Source organism: Zingiber officinale, chromosome 7B (genome assembly GCF_018446385.1).
Source record: "Zingiber officinale cultivar Zhangliang chromosome 7B, Zo_v1.1, whole genome shotgun sequence".
NCBI classification, from domain to species: domain Eukaryota; kingdom Viridiplantae; phylum Streptophyta; class Magnoliopsida; order Zingiberales; family Zingiberaceae; genus Zingiber; species Zingiber officinale.
In genome coordinates, this window is record NC_055999.1 from 119,735,126 (window position 1) to 119,759,692 (window position 24,567).

Consider the following 24,567-nt stretch of genomic DNA (forward strand, 5'->3'; position numbering starts at 1 on the left):
TAAACATGCATATCAAACGAGGAAGAGGAAGACCAAAAAAGACTTGGTTAGTAACAATAAAATAAGATAAAATTTATTTAAATATAAATGATGATATAATAGGAGATAGAGGTCAATGACGTAAAAAAATTTATATAACCGACCCCACCTAATGAGAAAAGACTTAATTATTATTGTTGTTGTTGTTGCAGCCCTGAAAAATATCGAGAAAGGATCTAACTTTTCCTTAAGCAATAGTTGAGTTGTCTATTACTCTACAATTGAGATTTATCTATTATTTTAAAATTTTAAAATTATATATATATATATATATATTATGCACGGAGAGCGGGACATGAATCGGGATGGTCCATGACAATTGAGGTTGGTGAGAGGGGTGGACCCGAACTTGACCAAACTTTTTTTTAATCAAATAATATAAATAAATAAAAAATATTAAAGAAATTATATTATTGTATTGTCAAATTCTATCATCATGATATTGCAACCAATTTAAATTTTTATTTAAAGGTGCCGATGTTGATCCAAATCCGAATGAAAACAAAATTGAGGTTCGCAGACTTTGTAAAATTGTTCAATGAATAATCTATAGTATTCAACCTAATAAAATTTGATTATTATTATTATTATTATTGAAATAGGTCAATCTCATGAAAATTTTCCATCGATAGGATAAATCTGGAAGTGAGATTAATCCATTCTAAACTAAGTATAAGTATCATTTGAGCATGACATATAATGATTCATACGATCTTCCTTGTGACAAAACATAGAACCTATTTTAACATCCGTTTGGTCCTTGGATTTTCATCGACCTATACAAAACGATAAGTCCACTTTGACCTGTACACTATTGACAACATCAAGAAGGAGGTTGGGACATCGAGTCAATTCGACTACGGTCTCATCAAATTGATTCGAATCCAACAGACTGAATTGCTCATCAGACGCCGAGGATTCGGCTCGCCTGGTCGCACTGGGCGGGCGCGAACCCGACCCGGCGGTTCTCCAGGTCGTACTCGACCCAAACGTTCTGTTGATGGTGGTGCCCGATGACGTAAGCGGACATCGGCACCAGGTCGGAGTTGCCGAACGAGAGGCACCAGACGGCGTCGCCGCCGCGTGTCTCCCCCTCCGCGCGGTACAACATCCGCTCCCCTTCCACCGTCACCTCCGCCCCGCCCTGCAGCAGCAGCGCCACGCCTGGAAGCCCTCGTGGCGGCGGCGCCATCGACTTCAGCCGGAAGCACGTGTCCATCGCCCCTTGGAACACGAAGTCCGGCTCACCGAGCGGCGTCAGCCTCCCCCGCGTCTGCCGCAAGAACTCCGCCTTCAGCGCCTCGTAGGCCGGGGCGAGCAGGAACGTGAACTGGCTGCCGGAGTCCACCACCGTCTGCCCGGCGCCGGTGTGGTCCGGCACCAGGACCGATTTGGGGATCGGGAGCAGCGCGCCGCCGACGCGGATGCCGTCGAGTTGGACGGAGTAGGCGACGCGGTCGAAGTACGGCAGGGGGAGGGAGATTTGGACCAGGGGAGTGTAGTTGAGCTGCGGGAGGAAGAAGGGAGGCGGCGCCGCCGCGCCGAGGAGGAGCACGCCGGCGGTTTCGCGGTCGGGGATGCAGTAGGAGAACCGGCGAATCGCGCTCTGGGTCACGAAGGAGAGGGATCCCCTGTTCATGCCGAGGATCCCGGCGGCGTCCGAATCGCCGGCGGCCGCGGAGGAGTAAGCGGAGCTTACGCAACCGAACACGGTGGGCGTCGGGCCGGAGCGGCCCACCCGGAAGACGTCGGTGGCGAGCGCGCCCTCAGCGGTGGACGCGTCGGCATAGGAGAGGTACACGCGGCAGGCGCCGGCGTCGCACACGGGCGGCATCGGGAGGTCGCGCCCGCGGTCGCGGCAAGTGGAGGACTCGCAGCGAACGGCGGAGTACGAGGCTGAGCGGCTGGGCTCGAACCTCGCCCCCTCACTGGCGTTGCAGAGAATCCACGAGAGCTCGCTGCCGGTGTCGAGCACCATGGTCACGTTCTGCGAAGGCGTCCCGACGGCTAGCGCCACCGTGAGGCTGACGTTGTGGCGGAACAGGAGCTTGTTCGCCGACGATAAAGGCAACGCCTTTTGGGCTCTAAGCGGCAGCACGAGCGAAAAAGGCGCCGCATTTCCGCCATTAACGGAAGCTCCCCCGACAGAGAAGCCATGAAGAAGAAGAAGCAGCAGCAGCAGTAATAGAACAGGAAGAGGGGAGCTCGAAACAGAGGCGTCCATGGCGATTGCTTAAATTCGGATCAAAAACTTCGGATTGTGACGGAATCGGAAGAAGGAGGAGGAGGAGGAGGTCGAAGTTGGTGGAGAGTAAGAGGGCGAGGACGAAGAAGCAGTTGTGAAGTTTCCGTGTGATGATCAGAGACAGTGGCGATGTGATTGGCTTTCCATCGTTTGTGGAATTATTGCGTTCTGATTTCTGTGGCGATAAATATGATCTTTCCACCGCAGGAATTAATGGTCCATTTTGCTTCCATAAAAAATAATAATAATAATTACAGGAGTAAATCGAGAGTTTAGTTTAGTGTTGTGTTGTGTTGCTCTTCAGTTCTTACAATTTTAGAGGAAAAAATAAATAAATAGATTTTTGATGAAAAATAAGGGTGAAAATTCAATATCGGGCCCCTATCAAATCCGATTAGAAATGAGTTTTGATTTATTGAAAACGATCCGAGTACTTTCCCGTTATACTATGAAATGAATTCTGCATTTTTTTTTTCAATAAGATATAGCAGCGAAATAATGATCACTATTATAAAAATTGATATGGGATAGTATTACAAAAAAACCATAAAATATAAATTTCCTTTTACTGTTTTTAATTATCGCTGTTACAAATAACACTAACCTTTAACTATAAATGTCTTCAAAATGTCTGGACGATGGTAAAGCGGTGAGATCGTTTTCAGTGACGGATCCAGAAATTTAAGTATGGAAGGATGATCACGATATGAGCTAAGCGTAATTAATTTTTACACAAAACAAGAGATGATATTATTCATCTTTATCAATGGAATCCCATAATATTATAAGTTGCACCGTTAGTAAGGAGGAGCGACTATCGATGCCACCCCCCTTAGATCCGCCCCTGAACTTGTTAGTTTTTTTTTTATATCTTCTCCGTTTTTTTAAACGTATATGGATCTCAAGTTCTAATTTTTAGTAAATTAATAGATAAAAAAATTATAAAATTAGACCGGTGATCCCAGGATTAAATGACTTAAGTTAGAATACCTGATGTAAAAAAATATTATTTACTCACTATAGACTCACAAGCAAATGGAGAGATTCATTCATGCGGTGGATCGAGGGTTATACCTCACTTGTTGAACTGTCCAAATGGCCTGACTCGGGCTAACATGGCCACCAATATGGATCCTCTTTGGCGGTCAATGAAGGTATAATTTTATAAACATTTATAAACACTACTTTATTTTTATCTTCCTCTTTTATTTAAACTCCCACACTCTTGTTCATAGACATTTATAAACACTACTTTATTTTTATCTTCCTCTTTTATTTAAACTCCCACACTCTTGTTTATTTCTTACCTTGATCCTCAAAAGGATGTCCTCTTAGATAATCTAATGGTTAACATCTGAGGTGTTATCATCATGAAGTCTAGGATTTAAATCTTAACAAAGTCAAAGTAAATGTCTTTCTTATGTGTTAGTCACTATTCCAAAGGTTAGTAATTATCCATGATTTATCTTCTCTGTGTTGATTCTGGGATGAATTAGCAAGGATACTAAGATAAACATATTCACCTTTTACCATCTTGATTCTCATACAGGTAATATTAATCATACCCGGTAACCAAAAAGAAGAATGAAAGAAAAGAGACATCATTACTCACTATAATTACAAAATAATATATTTTGAATAATAAAATATGATTTACCTATTAATCCAGTAAATTATACTTGAAAGTAGAATACTCAATAATTTCATACGTTCCTGAGAGAAACAAATGTGAGAGGATCAGTCAAATAAAAAGAGACATTTTGAAAAAGGAAAAGAAAAGAAAAATATGTCAAACATAAAGGAAAAGGACTTAAAGTTGAAGCGGATAATACAATAGATAAAAATTGCTTGTGAATAAAAGCTTTGCGAACGAAGGAGATACTTTAGAAATTGTTGGACGATAAAAGAAAACTATTTATTATGGTTTTTCACGTGCTAAATATTTTTTATAAATTGTATATCTATTTTTTGAGAGACAAAATAAATTCTTATTTTATTATTAATATTATCATTTCGATAGAATCAGATTCTGTGTTAGGTCAGGGAGCATGAAGAGTATATTCTAATAATAGCTGGTGTCCAAATTAGACTTCATTGAGTTGAAAACCTGTAGTTTGTATTTTATACAATTTTTTGTATTTATTCTATTTTTAATTCAGATTTAAATATTATAAAAATATATATATATTTTTAAATCACCCCTTAATTATTATATAGTTAAATAGGCATTATTCTTGTAAAAAAAATATAAAAACAACATTCCGATCATAATTTAATTTAACTAAAGTTATACCACTTTAGAATAGATTGGATTAAATTATACTATTGTACACTATCCTAAAATAATCTTGATCAAAATTATTTTACCTCAAACAATAGTGGAGCCGGGAATTATAATCTAATCAGGTATTTCATAAAATTTGGTTTGAAGACTTTAGGAGGGATAGAACAGTGATAGAAATTACACATAAAAAAAGATTTTGAACTGATCGGAATTTGATTTGGCGATTTAGAATTGATCAGATGAAACTCTAAACAATTACATATAAAAATAAAATAAATTAAAAAAATCTTCGACTAAAGTCTAGTTAAGCTAACACTATCCTTTGCCCAATTAATTTTGAAAGTAGACGGTCTTCTCCCAATTCATCTACCGGGCAGAACTTAAGTATTTTAGTAAAAATGTTAATTTTCTGTTTTAAAATTTGATAATTGAATTTGGATAAGTTTTGAATTGTTATATATTAGGTATTCACGTGTATCCACGTATTTTATTTATTTAAATTTGATATTTTTATCTACGAATACGGTGTATAATAGTAGGATTTGATAAAGTCAGACAGTCAAAACTCAAGGGGACGTGACAGTCAGAAGTCAATAGAACGTGACAATCAGAAGTCAAGGGGACATGACAATCAGAAGTTAAAGGATGTGACAGTTAGAAGTCAGTGTGAATTGACAGTCGACAGGGAAAGAAGCGGTATAGAATCGTCTAACGGCATAAGCGACATGATTCCCGATCGGGTTCTTACAGACCAGGACCCAGATCTGAGACACCCAGGTCTGAGACATGGTGGGCAGCCGGGGGATGCCTGACCTGCTCCGGCTGGTTGGGTTTCCATAGCTCGGTTATATTCAGGCATGGTCCTCCCAGTAGGGCAATTCTCGACCATCTCAAACTTCCCCTATTCATACCCGGTCAAGACAGAAGGTGTTACACAACAACAAGGTCAGGGAATCATAACCACCTATTAGAGAATAACTGTTGTATGCCAAGAAATATTCCAACGGTCTGCGGTCATCTGCGAATAGAACCTTCTTCCAGCTTACAAAAGGTTGCCACATGTCCTCCATCACCAGACAGGTCCTGACACCCGATATTCCCTGTACCAGTCAGACTCCAAAGGACTGCCATATAAAAAGTGAGGTCCTCTCCCTTGCGTAAGTACGCTCTCTCACACATTCGCACTTGTCTTCTACTCTTCTTTCTTCTTCGTACATTATTCTTCTGGAAAAAAATACCCAACTTAAGCGTCGGAAGACTTGCTTCGGGGACTTTTTCCTTAGTTGCTGGCGTTCTGTGTGTTTGTCTGAATATGCGCAGAACTCAGATACCACAAGTTCAATCATCGTCGTCCGTCAGTACCATGTGGGGGTTCGTTCCTGTAGATGCATACGTGAAAAGTATCCTAATCGCCTCTCCATTAATACCAATAATAATTCATCCGATCTTCATTTGACTCATATATTTCAGACATGATCATCTACTTTAAAGTCAATTTATTGTATACGATAAAGAATAAAAATTAGAAGAGAATATTCAATCGTGTTCAAATAGTAATCATTTAATAGAATTTAAATCATCATGTAACATCATAGTATGAACATAGAGACCCGTATTTGAATATGGCACCTATTAATTTATTTATTGTGCCCAAATTAAATGAAAATTTAATGTTCAAATTTCGAGTTAGGAACATCATTAGTTGCCCCTTAGCTATGATTTTCTATAAAGGATACTTTTGTTGGATTAGGTCGACCTTTAATTCGTAATTTAATCGGTTTAATCAATTTGAACTAGTCAAATCGAGTGCAGTCCAGCACTAAAGAACAACAAGAAGAGTAAGTGTGCCTTTGTCTTTAATGGATTTCGAGGAGTGAAACTAGCATGACTCGTGCTAAACCCTAGTTGGGTCCACATGCAATGTTTGAGTATGTTAAATTATCATCATCGACATCTTGTGAAGAAAGAAAGGCCACCTTATGACAATTGAAGTCGATTCGAGATTCCTCTACTATCTCACCTTATGTTTGATTTTTATCTACACCTTAGCTCAACCTTGTTTTTGAAAACTCTTAAGATATTGTTTATTCCAGATGATAGATCATTGGATAACTGAAAAGATTCGGAACAAACATCGAAATCGGGCCTCTAGTAACGAAAGAATGTGTCCTCCTTTCGTTTCCTCTCCGCGTATCGTTCGGTGTTTACTCACCCTACGTCCCTCATTTAAAACAGTAGAATGGAAGCTCTCTAAATTGAGAGATAGATACACCAAATGTATTGCAGCTGTCTCTTTGTGGAAACATCCAATTAAATGGGGATTAAGACCACAAGGAAAACGCCAAGTGATGTCAATTATTACACCTTTGTTTCTATTCGAAAGAGAGATTAACTACACTAATCATTCTCAATAATGACTATACTTAGTGATACTGAAAATTTTAATCTCATTAAAGCAATTCTGAATTGGCGAAAATTTCATCGATCGACCTTCCTTTTATTAGAGTGAAAATGTAATAGTAAGATAATTATTAAGATATAAAATGATAAGTTATCTATAACTAAAAATAGATCAATTTTATAAAAGGATAAAAGAGTGAACAGCTGAGGAGTCCAGTATCTTTTAGTTATATATTTTATTTGAAAAAAAAATTCCTATAAATTTAATATAGTTGAAAATTGAATCATGAATATCTAGATAATAATTTAGATAGGTTAGGGTTGCACTATAGTCAGGGGAATAAAAATTTTAAATTTACGTAAATGTAAATGAGAGAATATATAGTTAGTTTGATGGAGTCGGTTTGACTTTCGATGTTTAGGTCAAGCGATTGGATCGAATGGCCAGTAGGTGAAGAGGCAAGTCATTTCGGTGGACATGTGAACGCATTGCATCCACGTAGAGAAACATACAAATCATTCAAGCTTTTGAAGTGAAAGGACAAGAACTTTATCCAAACTTTAGACTTTGCTTCTTCTTCCTATTAAATCATGTTTATAAAAATTAAATAAACATAATTTTATTCGATACAATATTAGTAAGTGTGTAAAGTGAAAAGTTTCAATGATGTAATTTTTATTTTTTAATAATTTAAATTAAAATAAAAGTTGCCCTAAACTTAAAAGAGTGCACGTGACAAAGTGATGACAAAGTTAGAGTATTCCTTTACATGTGACATTGTACTATCCCCCAATGTGATTTATATTATATATATTTTTATCTTTTTTTGTAAATAGTAATTTATCTTGTGAATTAATTATTTTTAGTCAAATTGTATCGTGTTATGGGATTGTCATGGTGTTGATAATCAACGTGGTGATTAATTTAGGTGTCGTTTCATAAGAATCATGTTAAATATTTGTTGATATGTCCAAGTATATCGTTCAAGAATCATGGTTCTTGAGTGATATGGTGGGTAGGTTGTTGGTGGTTGGACTCGTAAAAGAAGCGGAGAGGAAGTTTATTTTTAAGGAGTCGTATAGTGTGTTGTTTGTGTTTCCCTAGTGATAGCTTTGCAACTTTCATGATCAAAATTATTGAGTGTAGTAGAAGAGTAGCTTCTCATGAAACTTTTTCACTTTGCTCCTTAAAAGTATCATAATTCTAAGGAAATATTCATTCCGTCCCCTAAATCTTAAACAATGTAGTAGTTTGAGTCGAGCTAGGAATGACCTATTAAAATTTAGGTCATGTTGAGTTGACCTAGCTCATGGGCTGAGTTGAACAAGAGTGATTCAATCTGTGGGTTGAGCTAGGCATCACTCGGTCCCTAGGGCATGATGTTAAGTTTTCTATGGTCCAACCTAAAAATATATATTTTTGTTTATAAAATTGATCATATGTTTTTATTTTCCTATTTTTGTGAATTTTTAAACATTTAAAATATATTTTTATAGAAAAAAAATAAAGCGCGCCTGAACTTGGGCTGAACCGGACCCGGTCCAGTCTGTCTCGTCCTGATACGAAAATGGGCCGACCGGGTTGTGGCTGTTACCGGGGCGGCGGTCGGCCCGTTCGCTACAGAAGCGAAAGCAGAGAGCCACAGCCGTCGACCTAGCGATGGCAGAAGTGACGGGCGGCGCCGGCGCTAGCCTTGCGGCGGCGAGATGGACTCTCCAAGGCACCATAGCTCTCGTCACTGGAGGAACCAGAGGCATCGGGTGCGTCTCCTCCTCTCCTTCTTCTCTTCCTAGTCGCATACCTCCCTCTTTTCCACTTCCTGACTCACGCTCGGTCCAAAAGGCACGCCGTGGTGGAGGAATTGGCGAGATTGGGGGCGTCGGTGTACACTTGCTCCCGCAAGGAGAACGAGCTCGCCCAGTGCTTGAGCAAATGGGCGGCCCTAGGGTTCCGCGTCACTGGTTCCGTCTGCGATCTCTCCGTCAGGGAGCAGAGAGAGCGTTTGATCCGGGACGTCTCTGCTGCCTTCGACGGGAAGCTCAACATTCTTGTAAGTGCCTGTAACGTCCCAATTTCTAGTGCATTCCTAAATGGGAAATTAGGGTTTATCAGTAACACACGAATAATATCTATTTCATTGCGAACAAAATTAGGATGAAACCCTTGGTGAAAGCATAGAGATTTTGTATAAAACTGTAGTATCTAGGGAGACATGATACTTGATTACACTAAACCGTAACAGCTGTGAGCTGATAATGCATTTAATACTGAACTACATTGTAAAACACTAAACAACAAAATGTGGCATTTGGTAATGCTGAATCATGAATCATCACACTCGGTTATATAAAACTTTGGCATTTGGTCACTCTTATCAAAACACCAATCAGTAAATCATGACACCTATAACATTGAACTATATAACCTATTTACATGAAACCGTAGTACTAGTCATTGTTGGTAAAGTACTAAACAAAAAATCGTGACATATTAATAATTTTGACACTTTGTCGCACTAAACTGTAACACCACACCATATTAAACTGTGATACATGCTTGCTATTGGGAAAATAACTACTGAAACATACCATGTCACGTGATAATACTGAGATGTGATATCCGAAATATAAAACAGGAGTATTCTTGATAATTTGGATGTGTCAGGCTTCATCCTAGTTTTGTTATACTCTTACTGCATTCTCTAAACCGGAAATTTAGAGCTTGATTTTTAAATATAAAGGTAAACAATGCTGGAACAAATGTAAGGAATCCAACGGTTGACTATAGTGCAGAGGAATTCTCATTGATCATGGCTACAAACCTTGACTCAGCTTACCATCTTTGCCAAATTGCACATCCTCTTCTTAAAGCATCTGGAGTAGGAAGTATAGTGTTCATTTCCTCTGTTGGTGGGGTGGTAGCGATAAATACTGGCTCCATTTATGCAGCAACCAAAGGTAATGCTTTGTTAACAATGGTGGATACTTCTATGGATCCATTATTCCCATCTGTGACAGAACAAAGTTTATTTTTATATCTTAGAGGATTTTTGTATCACTATGTTTCTATGTTTCTGTTAGGTGCAATAAATCAAATTACAAAAAACTTGGCCTGTGAGTGGGCAAAAGATAACATTAGAGTCAATGCTGTTGCACCATGGTACATCAAGACTTCAATGGTGGAACATGTAAGTTCTTATCTTATCATATTTCCAGTTATTGTGCTTTGAAGATGTTCCAAATTAGCTTCGTTGATACTTCTACTACATTTGATTTTGAGCACTAGTCAGAATTAGTATAATTGGATGCATATGAAAACCTCGAGTTCCTTGCTCTTCCTTTACGTACCTCATCAGTGTTGTAGCTTGTTTAACTGTATTGTTTTCAAAGTAAAGAGTACTAGAGTATGAAAGACACTATTGCCACTGTATTCTCATGAATGGCTCGTTCACTTCATGAGTACACAAGGCTCCCCAAAGAAAAGAAAAATGAGGGATACATTTTCTATTTAAGTTGTGTGATTGTTAAGATATCCGTTTTTAACCCCTTCCATGTTCCCCTTTGGGATAATCGATGTTATAATGGATCAGTTATTACTGTGCTCCTTGTGCATGCAATGGGTTAGAGGGCAAGGGAGACATGTACTAAATGCATTGAATCCTGATTAGTAAGAGGCAATTAGTAGGGTATCCGTGAATTTTTTGTTTTACCTATTCATACCCTGGATGCTACATCCAAATAATGTTTATTCTTTACCCGTTATTCCTACTTAGTATTCTGCTCTTGCCCATTCTATTACTATATTATTCAAGTTTATTTGATAAGGTAATTGAGCTAAGTCAAATCGTATCTGAAATGAATCAAGTCATTGAAATGGTTGTTCAAGTTTAAGTATTGTTCATTTAAATATTATCAATCTCCTAATTCAAATTTGCTTCATTGTTTGAAACATATATATTTTTAAACTCGTTTAGTTGGTTAGTGAATTTGATTTTGTGAGTTTATAATATTGTTCAATAATAGTTCACAATCTTTGTTAGTGACCTCAACTTCATTTACTGCCTTATATACAGTTTGGTAGACACGATAAGTTATTCACCAGTGCAGTGAATACGTTTGCCTATCATTTGGTATTCATTTTGAAGTTTGTAACGATATTCTCGCCAGGGCACCACTGACAACCTGACCTCTTCTTCTTTTCTTTGCAGCTTCTCGCCGACAAAGATTTCGTCCAAAGGATAGTCGATCGAACGCCACTGGGACGAGTCGGAGAGCCGGAGGAAGTTTCATCCCTGGTGGCTTACCTCTGCCTGCCTGCCGCTTCATTCATAACTGGGCAGATAATATCCGTCGACGGAGGCATGACCGTGAACGGCGCTTTGTACACAGGTCACTGACGATTGACTTCGATCTTTTTAATTGCGTCTCAGTTCCTTTCTTATTTGAATCGAACTATTTAACTCTTCCATTCGTCAGGCCTGTTAAGAAGAATCAGTGAACCGGTAGCTCAACCAATATTTTGGTTGGACTTGAACCGGTCAAAGTAGACGGGTTCATGATTAACTCGATGCATGATTGATGATGTCATAATTCGTACACATATATATATTTTAAACGGATCTTGTTTTAGGGAGCGTTTTGGTTCTTTCCTAGGAATAGGAATCGGAATGAGAATCATTGTAGTGTGGAATGAGAATATTTATTTTTTACCATCATATTCAGAAGAACCAGTGAACCGGTAGCTCAACCAATATTTTAGTTGGACTTGGAAATGGTCAAAGTAGACGGGTGAGGATTAACTCGATGAATGATTGATGATGTGATAATTTGTATAAATAAATAAATAAATAAATATATATTTTAAACGGATTTTAGTTTTAATTTTTATATGATTTATTACCCAATTTCAAGGATTCATTTCCTTATTTGTATTCCTATTCCTATAATCCAAACATTAACAATGACAATCAATGATTCCCATTCTCAATCCCCACTCCTATTCCCCTAAATCAAACGCCCTCTTAATTTTTATCTATTTAAAATTATTATTTTGTGTATAATGTTTATTATATTATATTGTAAAATAATATTTTAAATTTATGTATCCATTTTGTGTAGTCAGCTTAACGACAGGTGCCCCTTTTTAATTATGTCATCTAGTCAATATTTAAGGTTTGTTGACCTGCATTAATGACACATACCCCGCACTAAGCCCATACTGGACTTTTAGCCAGTCAACCAGTCATCCATGCTGACACGCCCACGGCTTTAGGAGTTTGATTAATCAATCGATTAATTAAATGCTGTGCCAGCTAAACACGTACCATTCCAAGCTCACTAATCACGTCTGAGTGACCGCCATGTCAGACACGTGGCTCCAAACCTTCTTCGCAGCTTCCTTTCCACGCACGCCTCATAGCACATTTTAAAAATATATTTCCTTAACAATTTAATTTTTGTTAAAATATTATTATTAAAATATTTCGATATTATTTAAGATATTTTAAAATGCCTGCGGTGGAACACGTAAGGTATCCCTGATTGGAAGCCTCCAACGCTAAGAAAACCACTCTACGGCGACTGCTTCCGGTGTCGCCTGTTTTCTCCGGCACGTGGCCGTCGTGGAGAACACGGGAATTAATCGCATAGATAAAGGGGAATGATTGACAAAACTTCACTTGGGCCCTCCTAGGATTTTAGTGACTTTTTTCTACTCGCCCTGTTTGTTTCAAATATTATAGTATTACTGGTCGAAACGTGATATTTTGCGTGGCAGATCCAGGACTAAGCTGTGTATTCAGAAATTTTGTGGAGTAACTAGAAATCGGTGATAGAATGTGGGGCAGAATGAAATTTTGTACGGGAGATACGATAAGATACGATTTTCGTGGCGGGCGCCACGCGTCCTGAGTGGTGGACGGTCACGATGAGCGGCGCCTCTGCTGACGTCGACAACAACTGTACCTCGTCGAGTCATGGCGGTCCCCGGGCGGGCGATGGCGACGCGCGGGCAGGGGCATCGTCGAGTCATCTGCCCGCGGCAGGGTCTTTCTGTTGCCCGCCTTGCCCCTCCCTCTCCATTTATGAGGCGTCGCCGTGTCCAGTTTTCTCCCGGCTCCTCTGTAGCTCTGGATCTGGAGATGGCGGAGATCTGCTGCGACGTGGCGGTGGCCGAGGTGGCGAAGGAGGCGTCGGTGGCCTCCCGCGAGGCCGTATCGCGCCTTGAGAGGCGGCGCCGGATGGGGATTCGACGGTTCAGGCTCGTCGCCGATGCCGGGGATCAGGCTGCGGAAGCGGGGCGAAAGAGGCGGCGGTTGAGTTGCTCTGGGGAGGTGGCGGTGGGGGAGACGAGACTGAGTTTAGAGCCACCGCGCATGGGGATCGAGCGGCCGGCGTTCGGGGTGGTGTCGATTTGCGGACGGAGTAGAGATATGGAGGACGCCTTCTCCGTCCGCCCTGATTTTGATCGGACGGGGCCGACTCACCATTTCTTCGGCGTCTACGATGGCCATGGCTGCTCCCATGTGAGATCCATCGCTTATTCTATGTGCTTGTGTTTTTCTTTTCCGTCTGAGAAATTTAGGGCTTACCGATCTGATGTTTCTGTTCGAAGGTGGCCGGTCTGTGCCGAGATCGGATGCACGAACTGGTGGAAGAGGAGATGTTGAGGCTGGGACCCGGATCGCCACCCCCGGAAGCGTGGGCGGGGTTGATGAAGCGGAGCTTCTCGCTTATGGATTCGTTGGCGGTCGCGCGGCGACTCGAAGCCGCTGGCGTCGGCTCCAGCCGGGCGAACCCTCGCTGCCGCTGCGAGCTCCAGACCTTGAAATGCGACACTGTCGGGTCTACTGCCGTCGTCGCTGTCGTGGGGCTTTCAAATATCGTTGTGGCCAACTGCGGTGACTCGCGCGCCGTTCTTTGCCGCGGCGGCGCACCTATCCCGCTCTCCTCCGATCACAAGGTAACGATAAGCCACAGGAAATCGTAGCATCCTCTGCAGATTAAATTCTCTGTATCGGCGACTGAATCTTTTTCCCTTCTTTCTGGTTCTTGCAGCCAGACAGGCCGGATGAGCTCAGCCGGATCGAGGCTGCCGGCGGCCGCGTTATCTACTGGCAAGGCGCTCGAGTTCTCGGCGTGCTCGCCATGTCTCGAGCCATAGGTAAGCTTCGCCAGCTGTCCGGCGAACCTCAATCTTCTCACCCATCCTCAAAAATTAAACCTTTTTCTTCGATGTGGACAGGCGACGGCTATTTAAAGCCCTACGTGACGTCGGAGCCGGAGGTGACGGTGACGGAGCGGAGCGAAGCGGACGAGTTCCTCCTCCTCGGCAGCGACGGACTGTGGGACGTGATGACCAACGAGATGGCCTGCGACGTGGTCCGCACGTGCTTCGACCGGGCGAAGGCGCTGAACAGCGACAAAGCGTGCTCAGATGCGGCAACGCTGCTGGCAAAGCTGGCGCTCGCAAGGCACAGCGCTGACAACGTCACTGTCGTCGTCGTCGACCTGAGAAAGCCAGCGAAATCGCTACAAGAATCAACATGTAACTAGATTTCTTCTCTTTATGTATCATTTAACTGCCTAAATATCCAAATGAAGATCATGTGATATGAGATTTTCTTTGCTCGATCTCGATTTTTCGATCATATTTTCTGTAATTTCTTTCCCTTTTTTCTGCCAAGAATCCGATTCTGCCTGCCAACTTCTTGTAATGGCAGCAGCATAACTGTAATCCCTTTTCGATTGTTTCCTCGACAAAAATTATCATCAGCTCCACGTTTCCCTTCTTCTCAAAGTGTTCTTCGTCCAAGGAGGAATTGTCTCCGATCTCGACGCCTCGATGAGGTCAACTTTGACTACACGCCTCCTGGATCGTATCTCGCGTTCAGGGTTCAGGGCGCGTCGGAACCTTCTCCAAGTTCCTGCGGTGGACCCGATCGTCGCTGAAGTTAAAGGCCGCGGAGGCGCACGGGTGAGATGGCGACGTTGGAGAGCGGGGCGCCCGGCACCCTGGCGAATTCGGGCGGATCCCACTGGTGCTGCTTCCAGGTAGAGTACTGGGCCGGGTGCATCTGGCGCTCCGAGACGAGCACCGTCGGCACGAACTCTCTCTCCTCGCCGCGCCGAAGCCGCAGATCAGCGGCGGAGACTCGTAGGGGAAGTCGATATTGTCGTCATAGTACGCCTCTTCGTCTTCCTCCCTGGCGGCTGTGTGTTCTTCCCCTCGTGTTTTTCTTTGGGGCACGCCTCCGCGTTATCGTGGTTGGGGGCTGGAGCGTTGGTGGTTTCAGCGGATTTCTTTCTCTGGCCTCGGAGAGTGGGGTGTGGGTCGGGGGGCGTCGGTGTCGATCGGCGGCTCCGTTTCCGGAATCCGGCGTTGGCGATGAGCGAGGCACTGAAGGCGGAGGTGGGATTCCTCGAAGGCGGTGTGGGAAGGGTGATTGGCAAGAGGATGTGGAGGGAGCTGTTGGGATTCCTCCAAGTCCTCACCGGAGACGGGAAGGCGAAGGCATTGGTGGTGATCGAGTGGAAGGCGCCGGCCATTGCGTTAGCCACACGAGCACGCGAGCTGAGACGCGATTTGCGAGTTGGCACGTGTCCTGTCACGCGAGTTAGGAGGTTCAATCCGTAATTTACCTGCTGTTGGATGCGATGGAAATTAACGGACTTGAATTTGAACGTTTGATTCTCACACTCGGTTAGGGAATCTCCGTTAAAGGTGTTTATCTTTTATAGCGTTTAATATACCCCTTCACATAAAAAAAACAAAAAACAAAAATTTATTATTTTTTATAATTAAAAAAATTCCTATAATTTTTTTTAGATTTATTATTATTATTTTTTTAATAATCATTAATTATTGGTCTTACTGTTAATTGGGTTAAAAGAACATATTTGAAAATTATCACCGTTAAATTATAAATCTCAAATTTTACCTATTAGAGTTTTTTTTTTAAAAAAAAAACTTCTTCATTTCACTAATCTTTTTACAAATTTCACCTTGGAGATCCTCTGAACTTTATCAGAATTTATAGACTTTAATATGTCTTTTTAATATCATATTAAAAAAAATCTATTGATATTTTTTTTACCCTACCTTATCAATTTTTTTACATCATTAATTACAGACATCATCCATATTATTATTAATTTTGAATTAAATAACAGGTTTGAAAATTCACTATAATTGTTAAATTATAAATTTCAAATTTTACATCTATAATAATGATTAAAAAATTTTTCTTAAGCCTTTGTTTTTATAAAACTCTTTAAAAACCTCCAAGATGTCCTAAATACTTATGCCATTTGAATCATCAGGGTGGCTGATTCATAAATTGTGGATAAAAGGATGACTCCTTACATGAAGACTCTTGATTTGGATAAATTTTATTTTTGAATAGATAGAATCTATCTAAATTAAAAATCTAAACAAAATATATCATCTTTTGATCCGTAATTTACGTATGAGAGGATCATCCTCTGAATGTATTAAGTGGTCTGGTCTCGTTTATTTTTCAGATTTATTTGATAGTTAATAAAAAAATTTCTGTGGGAAGTAACGAGGGATAAAAAGATACTCTGGCACTTACCCTCTGTTTGGATGGGGTGAGATAAGGTTCATTAATGAAAAACAAAATATATTATCTTTTGATCCGTAATTTAAGTATGAGAGGATCATCCTCTGAATGTATTAAGTGGTCTGGTCTCGTTTATTTTTCAGATTTATTTGATAGTTAATAAAAAAATTTCTGTGGGAAGTAACGAGGGATAAAAAGATACTCTGACAGAGGCTTAATAAAAAAAAAATCTGTAATTTATTTAAATTTTGGCTGGTAAATTACACGAGCAAGCAAATTCTGAGGTTCACAATGTAATTTACTGTTTATTTAACTACCATGTGTTGCTCCAGTCTTCCCTCGACTACGTCTCTCCTACGCCGTTTCAACGACGATGGCCTCGCTGACCGCCGCTGCCGTCGCTTCCGCCGCCGTATTCCCTCCTACTCCTCCCAATTCCTTCCTCGGCTCTCTTCCTTTCCAGTCATCCTACGCAGTCACGAGTTCCCTCTCGGTCACTCGCCGTCTCCCGCACAATCGGAGCGACTTCACTCTGATCGCCCAGCGGCGGTGGATGAGGCCGAAGGCCCCGGGTCCGTCTCTCTCCGTTAGGTGCTCCTCCGGTAAGATCCCTCTCCTACGATCTCCTCTTCTCCGCCGATCGTACATCTTCTTCTTCATTCTCCCCCGTTTTTTTTTTCAGATCGAATTAGGGTTCGAGTATGTTCTGTTCCTATTTTTGAGATTACATTTTTTTTCCGATTGATTCTGCCTCAGCTTTGAGTCCGGAGCTGAAATCGACAATCGATAAGGTTGTGCAATCGCAAAAGGTGGTGCTCTTTATGAAGGGAACCAAAGAATTCCCTCAGTGTGGCTTCTCCGACACTGTGGTGCAGGTGTTGAACTCCCTAAACGTGCCTTTTGAGGCGCTGAACATACTTGAGAACGAAGTGCTACGCCAGGGAATGAAGGAGTACTCAAATTGGCCTACTTTTCCCCAACTCTACATCGACGGAGAGTTCTTTGGTGGCTGCGAGATCGTCGTCGGTAAGACTCGATTCAATGAACTTGAGAACTTGTTGATTTCAGAGTGAATAAAATTCTTACCATGATCGTATTATAAACACATTTAAGGGATAGTCAGACAGTTTAGTGATCACACTAATCAATTAAGAGATCATTCATTATAAACAAAGAATTAGGAAGTTACATTCTTTTAGAATTTAGTAGTGATGACTGGTTGAGCTACACAATTTGAGACAATGTATCCTTGTCGTGGAACCGAGATTAGAGCTTTGTACTGATGGTTTGTCTCTCTTATTTGGGATTGAAAGAATTTTATCTTATCTAGTTCTAAACATGGCAATTCAATTCTTCTCTTATTTTGTAGATGTTCATACCATTTTTTTTCATTTTATTATCTATTAAAGTTGCACATGATAATTTTCTAATACTAGAACCTTTTTGTTTTATCATTTTTTGCGACTACATTTATCTCCATTTTATAATTCTCGTCTTTGCTACATTAAATTTATATGTTATCATATGTTAGTAATCATTTAAGAATGTAGTAGTGAAGACTGGTTGTGCCACACAATTTGAAACAATGGATCCTTGTTGTGGAACCAATATCATAGTTTTGTGCTTATGGTTTGTCTCTCCTATTTGGGATTGGAAGAATTTTATCTTATCTAGTTCTAAACAAGGTAATTCAACTCTTCTCTTATTTTAAACATGTTCATACCATTTGTTTTTTTCATTTTATTATCTATTGAAGTTGCACATGATAATTTTCAAATACTAGAACCTAAAGTTTTATCATTTTTTGCAATTCCATATATCTCCATCTTAGAATTCTTGTCTTTGGTGCATTAAATTTATATGTTGTTATATGTTAGTAATTGTTTTAGAATTTCATAGTGAAGACTGGCTGAGCTACACAATTTGAAACAATGGATCCTTTTTGTGGAACCGATATCATAGTTTTATACTGATGGTTTGCCTCTCCTATTTGCGATTGAAAGAATTTTATCTTATGTAGTTCTAAACATGGCAATTCAACTCTTCTCTTATTTTGAAGATGTTCATACCATCTTTGTTTTTTTCCTTCATTTTATTATCTATTAAAGTTGCACATGATAATTTTCAAATACTAGAACCTTTTTTGTTTTATCATTTCTGGCAACTCCATATATCTCCATCTTAGAATTCTCGTCTTTGCTACATTAAATTTATATGTCTTCATATGTTAGTAATCATTGTAGAACAAAATGAACATTAGTTGACTTTACCCTAGTTAAGGACAAGAGAGTGTATTAAAACTAGAAAGCTCCTAAGGATAGTCGCATCATTAGACATTCGGTGGTTCGCCCGAGTGTCGTCACAAGTGAATCGCCATTTCGGGGTGCGTTAAATTAAATTTCAACCCCACTTCAACATACTGAATTCATCTTCAAACTTTTATAGGCTCTCTCTCTCTCTTTTAGTTGCTAATATTTTGGCACCTCCTGTAACAGAATCTTACAAGGTCGGGCAACTTCAAGAGGTATTAGAGAAAGCTTTGCAATCTTGATGTCTGTCTATCAAGTTAAAGATACATATCATACCCTGTTTTGCGCTTGAGTTTAGGTTTTGTCTCTAAAAAATGAATATTTCTTTGTCATCGTCGAGTATTACTTGTCTTAATGTAACATCAGTTTACCGGATCATTTTATGTTTGTATCTATTACAATTGTGTGTTCTATGTGACAATCATAAAGCAGTGAGCTATACGAAAAACACTATATTTGGTTTGTATGAGATATTTGTTCTGCAGGATATGGTGAATCTGTTCGATACAGACTCAAAAGATAGCGATATGTCAATTTGCTTTCGACAAGTTTGGTCTCCTAGCAAGGTATTTACTCATCCATAGACTCTAAATAGGTCGACATGGTATAGTCATTTCGAAAGGTGAAAAATGAATTTATCATCGTCTTATGCTTCTATGAGTTGTGTTTGGGCAAGTGCTTTATCAAGTTAGCCATGACTGCGAGATTAAGGACTCGATATTTGATACGATCTTACGAAGATAAGTTCTTCGATATTTGAGATGATGTTATAAACATAGGTTCTTCGAGTCGTGTGATTTTAAATAGAAAATTTTAGTTTACCTCTAAATTTTATTCACTTTCTAGAAATATTTTGTTTGAAATTTTAAAATATTTGAAATGTGCTATTTCCTGATTTAAAAAATTAATCGCATGCAAATTTTTAAAGTCAATAAATTTATGAAATTACAACGATCATAAAACTCTAGAGAGGCATTTTATTATCCCTAGGATTATACTATGATAGGATATTCATATTATTTTTTAGATATTTACAATTTAAATTTTCAGTAGAGTATATTTATAGGAATTTATTTCTTTAAATGGATGGTGTAATTAAAGAATACTAGATTTTTGGACTAGTCGTCACGTGCGCTTTTCGATTTATCCTGGTGGACAGTAAAAAATTTTCATGGAACATGATCGGTCATCCTAGAAATAGTCAATAAAATTAATTGAGATTATTATTTTTTTTATAAAGACGTTCTACAGGACCAAAACATAATGAGCAATGATATTAGTAGAATTCGATTGTCAATGAAAATATCTTTTTATTTGGTAACTTATTTGATTTTTTAATTTATCTATTTACATATAGTTGAGGTAACTTATTTGAGATATGAAGTGTTACTATATGAAGTTTTGGGGTCAAAACTCGATGCTTCCAAGCTGTCTTCCTTTGTACCTTAGTCATCTGTATTAATGGTTAGTAGTTATCCGTAATTTATCTCTTCTGTGTTGACTTATGAACAGATTGACAAGGACGTTATGGACAAACAAATCTTCTTTTACCCTATGTGAGGTCAATCGTGTGGTCAGCATGTGACCTTTGCATAATGGCAAGGTATTTTGATATGACTTCTAAGATTAATCACTTAGCAGGATGAATGGATGTCCATAAAATAGAAAGGCATTTTGAATCCTTTGGAGTAAAATAAATTAAATTTAGCAAATATCCAACATGCTACAGAAAACTCTCTAATTCAGATTTCTATTTTAACAATAATTATTTGGAAAAATATAAATGACTTTTTATTTTCATTATAATAATTTGAAAAAAATAACAAAAGAATATCCTATTATATTTTTTATCACAAATATATTATTATTTTAGCATTGTTATAGTTAATACAAACTAAATCGGTTGCTATATTTTATAACAGTGATTGTGATTAAATTAATTTTTTAAAATTTAATTTAAAATAATTGAGGGTCCTTTTATATTTATATATATTTTAAAAAAAAAACAAACTGTTCTTTTTTACTATATATTTTTTTAAAAAAAATTTTTGGTCCATGATTAGTTTTGAATCTTGGAATTTATTGTCGAATCTTTTAAATCTATTTTATCAAGAAACAAAAACATTTCTTATTTTGTAGGAATCATCTTCGTTGAGAAACCCGATTCCCGATTCAATTGGAGAATTTATACCGCTTTAAATCCTCGCATTCCAGGAATTCGTCCGGATTCGAAGAAATATTCAAGCTGGCTCTGCAATCGCTCCCGCTACATGCTCGCCAAAGGATCTTCCCCCTTTGGCTCTTTATTTACTGCCAAAATCTCCAGATTCGGCGGCGGAAGCGCGCGAAACGACCTCGTTATAGAATCTGAGCTGTTGCTGCGGGTGCATTTTGCTACTCCTGGTTCGTCGATTTATTTCCGGAGGATAAACTTGGTATCTTGACAGCTAATGCGCTCTCGATCGCCTCCTCCAACCCACTGGCGAAACTCTATCCTTCTATATCATCCCGCCCGATTCAGAGCGCAGTGGGAGGCTTCTGAATCTTCGCCTGGTAAGCCACCAATCGAGGCTTCCTTTATCTCTTTCTGATCTCTTTGTTATTCGATTTGTCGTCGAAGATCTGGAGTTTTTATTCCGCATTGCTTTTGAGATGTTCGGTAGTGTATACCCAAGAGGAAAGCTTCTACATTTAGGGATAGATTTGCAGTGAAAGTTCCCTATTTTTTATCAAGAACTTGTGTTGTTTATACAATCTTTAGCATGAACAGCTAACAATTCAACCTGCATGTCCTGCCCTTTCATCTTCTTGCAGTCCTTATTTATACAATCTTCTTGCAGTCCTTGAAAATTCCGCATTGCTTTTTGAGATATCCTGTAGTGTATACCTTAGAGGAAGGCTTCTGCATTTGGTGATAGATTTGCAGTGAAAATTTCCTATTTTTTGATATGTTGTTTATACCATCTTTACCCATGAACAGCTAACAATTCAACCTGCATGTCCTGCTCTATAGCAGCCCTTGATTAATGAATGAAAATGTTTGGGGTTTAGGATTTGGAGTTTAGGGTTTAGTGTGAGCAGTGAAATGAGTCCAAGTGAATCAATTGAGGAGAGCCAGGGAACTTTGCAAGAATGGCAAGCTTTAACTGTTTGATTAGACATGCTTTTTGAGCTCACAACCTTTTCCTGGCTCTTTTCAGGTCTGTGATGACCTGATTTGTTTGATGAGCATTGATAGAAACCTTGAACATATCTTCCTAATAAATTTCCCTGTTTTTATGAGCTTATGCACTATTCTCTTGATGTCATTTGCAATCTTCTTTATTTATACTTTCCTTCAATGATCAAAAGTAAGTGAGAATTGTTTGTGCCATCTATTTACTATCATTTTAACACTTCAGCTTGCATCTTGAGATTGCTGGAGATATGGATGGAACTGATGATAGGTACACAAAAGATGGGACGACTGATATCCATGGCAAGCCGGCTTTGAAAAAGAACACCGGCAACTGGAAAGCTTGCCCTTATATTCTTGGTACGCTCGAGGGACCTAATAGTTAGCTGCATATCATGTTTTTTTTTTTCTGGTTTTATGCATCCATTTAAATTGAACTTCTCTTCACAGTGAATGAATGCTGCGAAAGGTTAGCCTATTATGGGATGAGCACAAATTTAGTTAACTTTATGAAAGATCGTCTCAACCAAGGGAATGCTGAAGCTGCAAATAATATCACTAACTGGTCCGGCACATGCTATGCTACACCACTGCTTGGGGCTTTCCTGGCCGATGCCTATTTGGGAAGATATTGGACAATCTTTACTTTCATGATAGTTTACATCACCGTAAGATCCTTTTTGTCACCTGTCTCATTCATATTCTAATTATGTTTTTGGACTAATGTTGTTTGTGTTCACAGGGCATGACTCTTTTAACCATGACAGCATCTGTGGAAGGTCTCAAACCTACTTGCCATGACGGTGTTTGTCATCCAACAAATTTTCAAAAAGGAATGGTCTTTCTATCGCTTTACCTCATCGCTTTGGGCACCGGAGGAATCAAGCCTTGCGTTTCTTCTTTCGGGGCCGACCAATTTGATGAATCGGATGGATCAGAAAAGAAAAACAAGACCTCCTTCTTCAATTGGTTTTACTTCTCCATCAACGTTGGTGCTTTAATTGCTTCTTCTGTGCTAGTCTACATACAAAACAATGTAGGATGGGGTTGGGGCTTTGGCGTACCGACGGTGGCAATGGCGATCGCAGTTGTGACCTTCTTCTCAGGCACTCAATTGTACAGGCATCAGAAACCTGGAGGAAGCCCGATCACTCGGATTCTTCAGGTTGTTGTTGCATCCTTGAGAAAATCTGGATCAAAGGTAGCTGCTGACAAGTCTCTTCTATTCGAAGTCCCTGAAAAGGAATCTGTGATACAAGGTAGCCGTAAGCTTGAATCTACCGATGGATTTAAGTAAGTTCACACCAACTCTTTGTTAATGCTGTGAATAACTAAACAGACACGATAGTAATCAATCCCTGAACAGATTATGAACAAGTCTACTCATGAATTGGTTGCAAACTTTATTCAACGATAATTTTACTTTAGTTTCGTTTAGGTTCTTAGATAAGGCTGCAGTCCTCACTCAAGACGACAAGGACCGTTTCAGCTCCTGGAGACTCTGCACTGTCACCCAAGTCGAGGAGTTGAAGAGTATACTGAGGCTTCTTCCGATATGGGCAAGCGGCATAGTGTTCTCGGCGGTCTATAGCCAGATGGGAACTATGTTTGTACTCCAAGGCAACACTCTAGACCCCCACATCGGCCCCAACTTCAAGCTCCCTGCAGCGTCGCTCTCCATTTTTGATTGTATCAGCGTGATCATCTGGGTTCCCGTCTACGACCGCATCATCGTGCCAGTTGCTCGCGAGTTCACCGGCAACCAGCGGGGCTTCACTCACTTAACTCGGATGGGCATAGGGCTCCTCATCTCCGTCTTCTCCATGATCGCTGCAGGCATTCTCGAAGTTGTGAGACTCCGCGTTGTTGCAAGTCATGACATGTATGACTCTGATGGCTACATTCCGATATCGATATTCTGGCAGGTCCCTCAGTACTTCATCGTGGGCGCAGCTGAGGTTTTCAAATCGGTCGGACAACTGGAGTTCTTCTATGATCAGGCACCTGACGCCATGAGGAGCTTGTGCTCCGCGCTTGCGCTCACCACCGTGGCGCTCGGCAATTACTTGAGTACCGTGCTTGTCATATTAGTCACAAAAATCACGACCAAGGATGGGAAATTTGGATGGATTCCGGAGAATCTCAACAGAGGCCACCTCGATTACTTCTTCTGGCTGTTGGCAATCCTCTCCTTGGTGAATTTTGCGGTATACCTCCTTATCGCAAAGTGGTACACCTACAAGAAGACAACAGATGACGAGGTCGTGCTAGTTTGATTCAATTATAATAATGCCTAGGAACTTGAGCTGGAGTAAACGAGATCGAAGTGCGTGTTCATTTCTTTCCATGTTTTCTTATTCTGGAGACTACTTCTTTCTATTTTCTTAAGCTTGTGTAAATTTGTTCAAGTTGCTAGCTGAAGTTAGATAAGCAATTTCGGTACCTGAATCTTGTTGTTGCTGGATCATTGCGAGAATGAAAGATCTTGATCTTTTATTTTTGCAGTGGCATTTTGGGTGAAGATCTATTCGATA

The 24,567-nt window shown here is 39.8% G+C and overlaps 5 protein-coding genes across 5 annotated transcripts; 4 read left to right on the forward strand and 1 right to left on the reverse strand.

Annotated features, from left to right (window-relative positions):
• Positions 1–721: 721 nt before the first annotated feature.
• LOC122007301 (aspartic proteinase PCS1-like) lies at positions 722–2,457 on the reverse strand. The gene has a single exon (XM_042563145.1). The coding sequence runs from the start codon at positions 2,261–2,263 to the stop codon at positions 944–946; it is 1,320 nt and encodes a 439-aa protein (XP_042419079.1). The 5' UTR covers positions 2,264–2,457; the 3' UTR covers positions 722–943.
• A 6,096-nt stretch (positions 2,458–8,553) lies between these two features.
• On the forward strand, positions 8,554–11,597 carry LOC122007305 (tropinone reductase homolog At5g06060-like). Its single transcript, XM_042563147.1, has 6 exons — positions 8,554–8,729; positions 8,812–9,019; positions 9,710–9,926; positions 10,050–10,156; positions 11,177–11,357; positions 11,445–11,597. The coding sequence occupies exons 1-6, from the start codon at positions 8,629–8,631 to the stop codon at positions 11,513–11,515; spliced, it is 885 nt and encodes a 294-aa protein (XP_042419081.1). The 5' UTR covers positions 8,554–8,628; the 3' UTR covers positions 11,516–11,597.
• A 1,352-nt stretch (positions 11,598–12,949) lies between these two features.
• Positions 12,950–14,594, forward strand: LOC122007304 (probable protein phosphatase 2C 68). Its single transcript, XM_042563146.1, has 4 exons — positions 12,950–13,492; positions 13,582–13,929; positions 14,025–14,130; positions 14,212–14,594. Exons 1-4 carry the CDS (start codon positions 12,965–12,967, stop codon positions 14,520–14,522), a joined length of 1,293 nt encoding a protein of 430 aa, XP_042419080.1. The 5' UTR covers positions 12,950–12,964; the 3' UTR covers positions 14,523–14,594.
• A 2,268-nt stretch (positions 14,595–16,862) lies between these two features.
• Positions 16,863–19,324, forward strand: LOC122007306 (monothiol glutaredoxin-S7, chloroplastic-like). Its single transcript, XM_042563148.1, has 3 exons — positions 16,863–17,151; positions 17,306–17,575; positions 19,045–19,324. Exons 1-3 carry the CDS (start codon positions 16,923–16,925, stop codon positions 19,098–19,100), a joined length of 555 nt encoding a protein of 184 aa, XP_042419082.1. The 5' UTR covers positions 16,863–16,922; the 3' UTR covers positions 19,101–19,324.
• Positions 19,325–20,263: 939 nt separating this feature from the next.
• LOC122007307 (protein NRT1/ PTR FAMILY 8.2-like) lies at positions 20,264–24,486 on the forward strand. Its single transcript, XM_042563149.1, has 6 exons — positions 20,264–20,461; positions 20,998–21,411; positions 22,260–22,393; positions 22,484–22,701; positions 22,776–23,326; positions 23,472–24,486. The coding sequence occupies exons 3-6, from the start codon at positions 22,285–22,287 to the stop codon at positions 24,307–24,309; spliced, it is 1,716 nt and encodes a 571-aa protein (XP_042419083.1). The 5' UTR covers positions 20,264–20,461; positions 20,998–21,411; positions 22,260–22,284; the 3' UTR covers positions 24,310–24,486.
• The last annotated feature ends 81 nt before the right edge of the window (positions 24,487–24,567 follow it).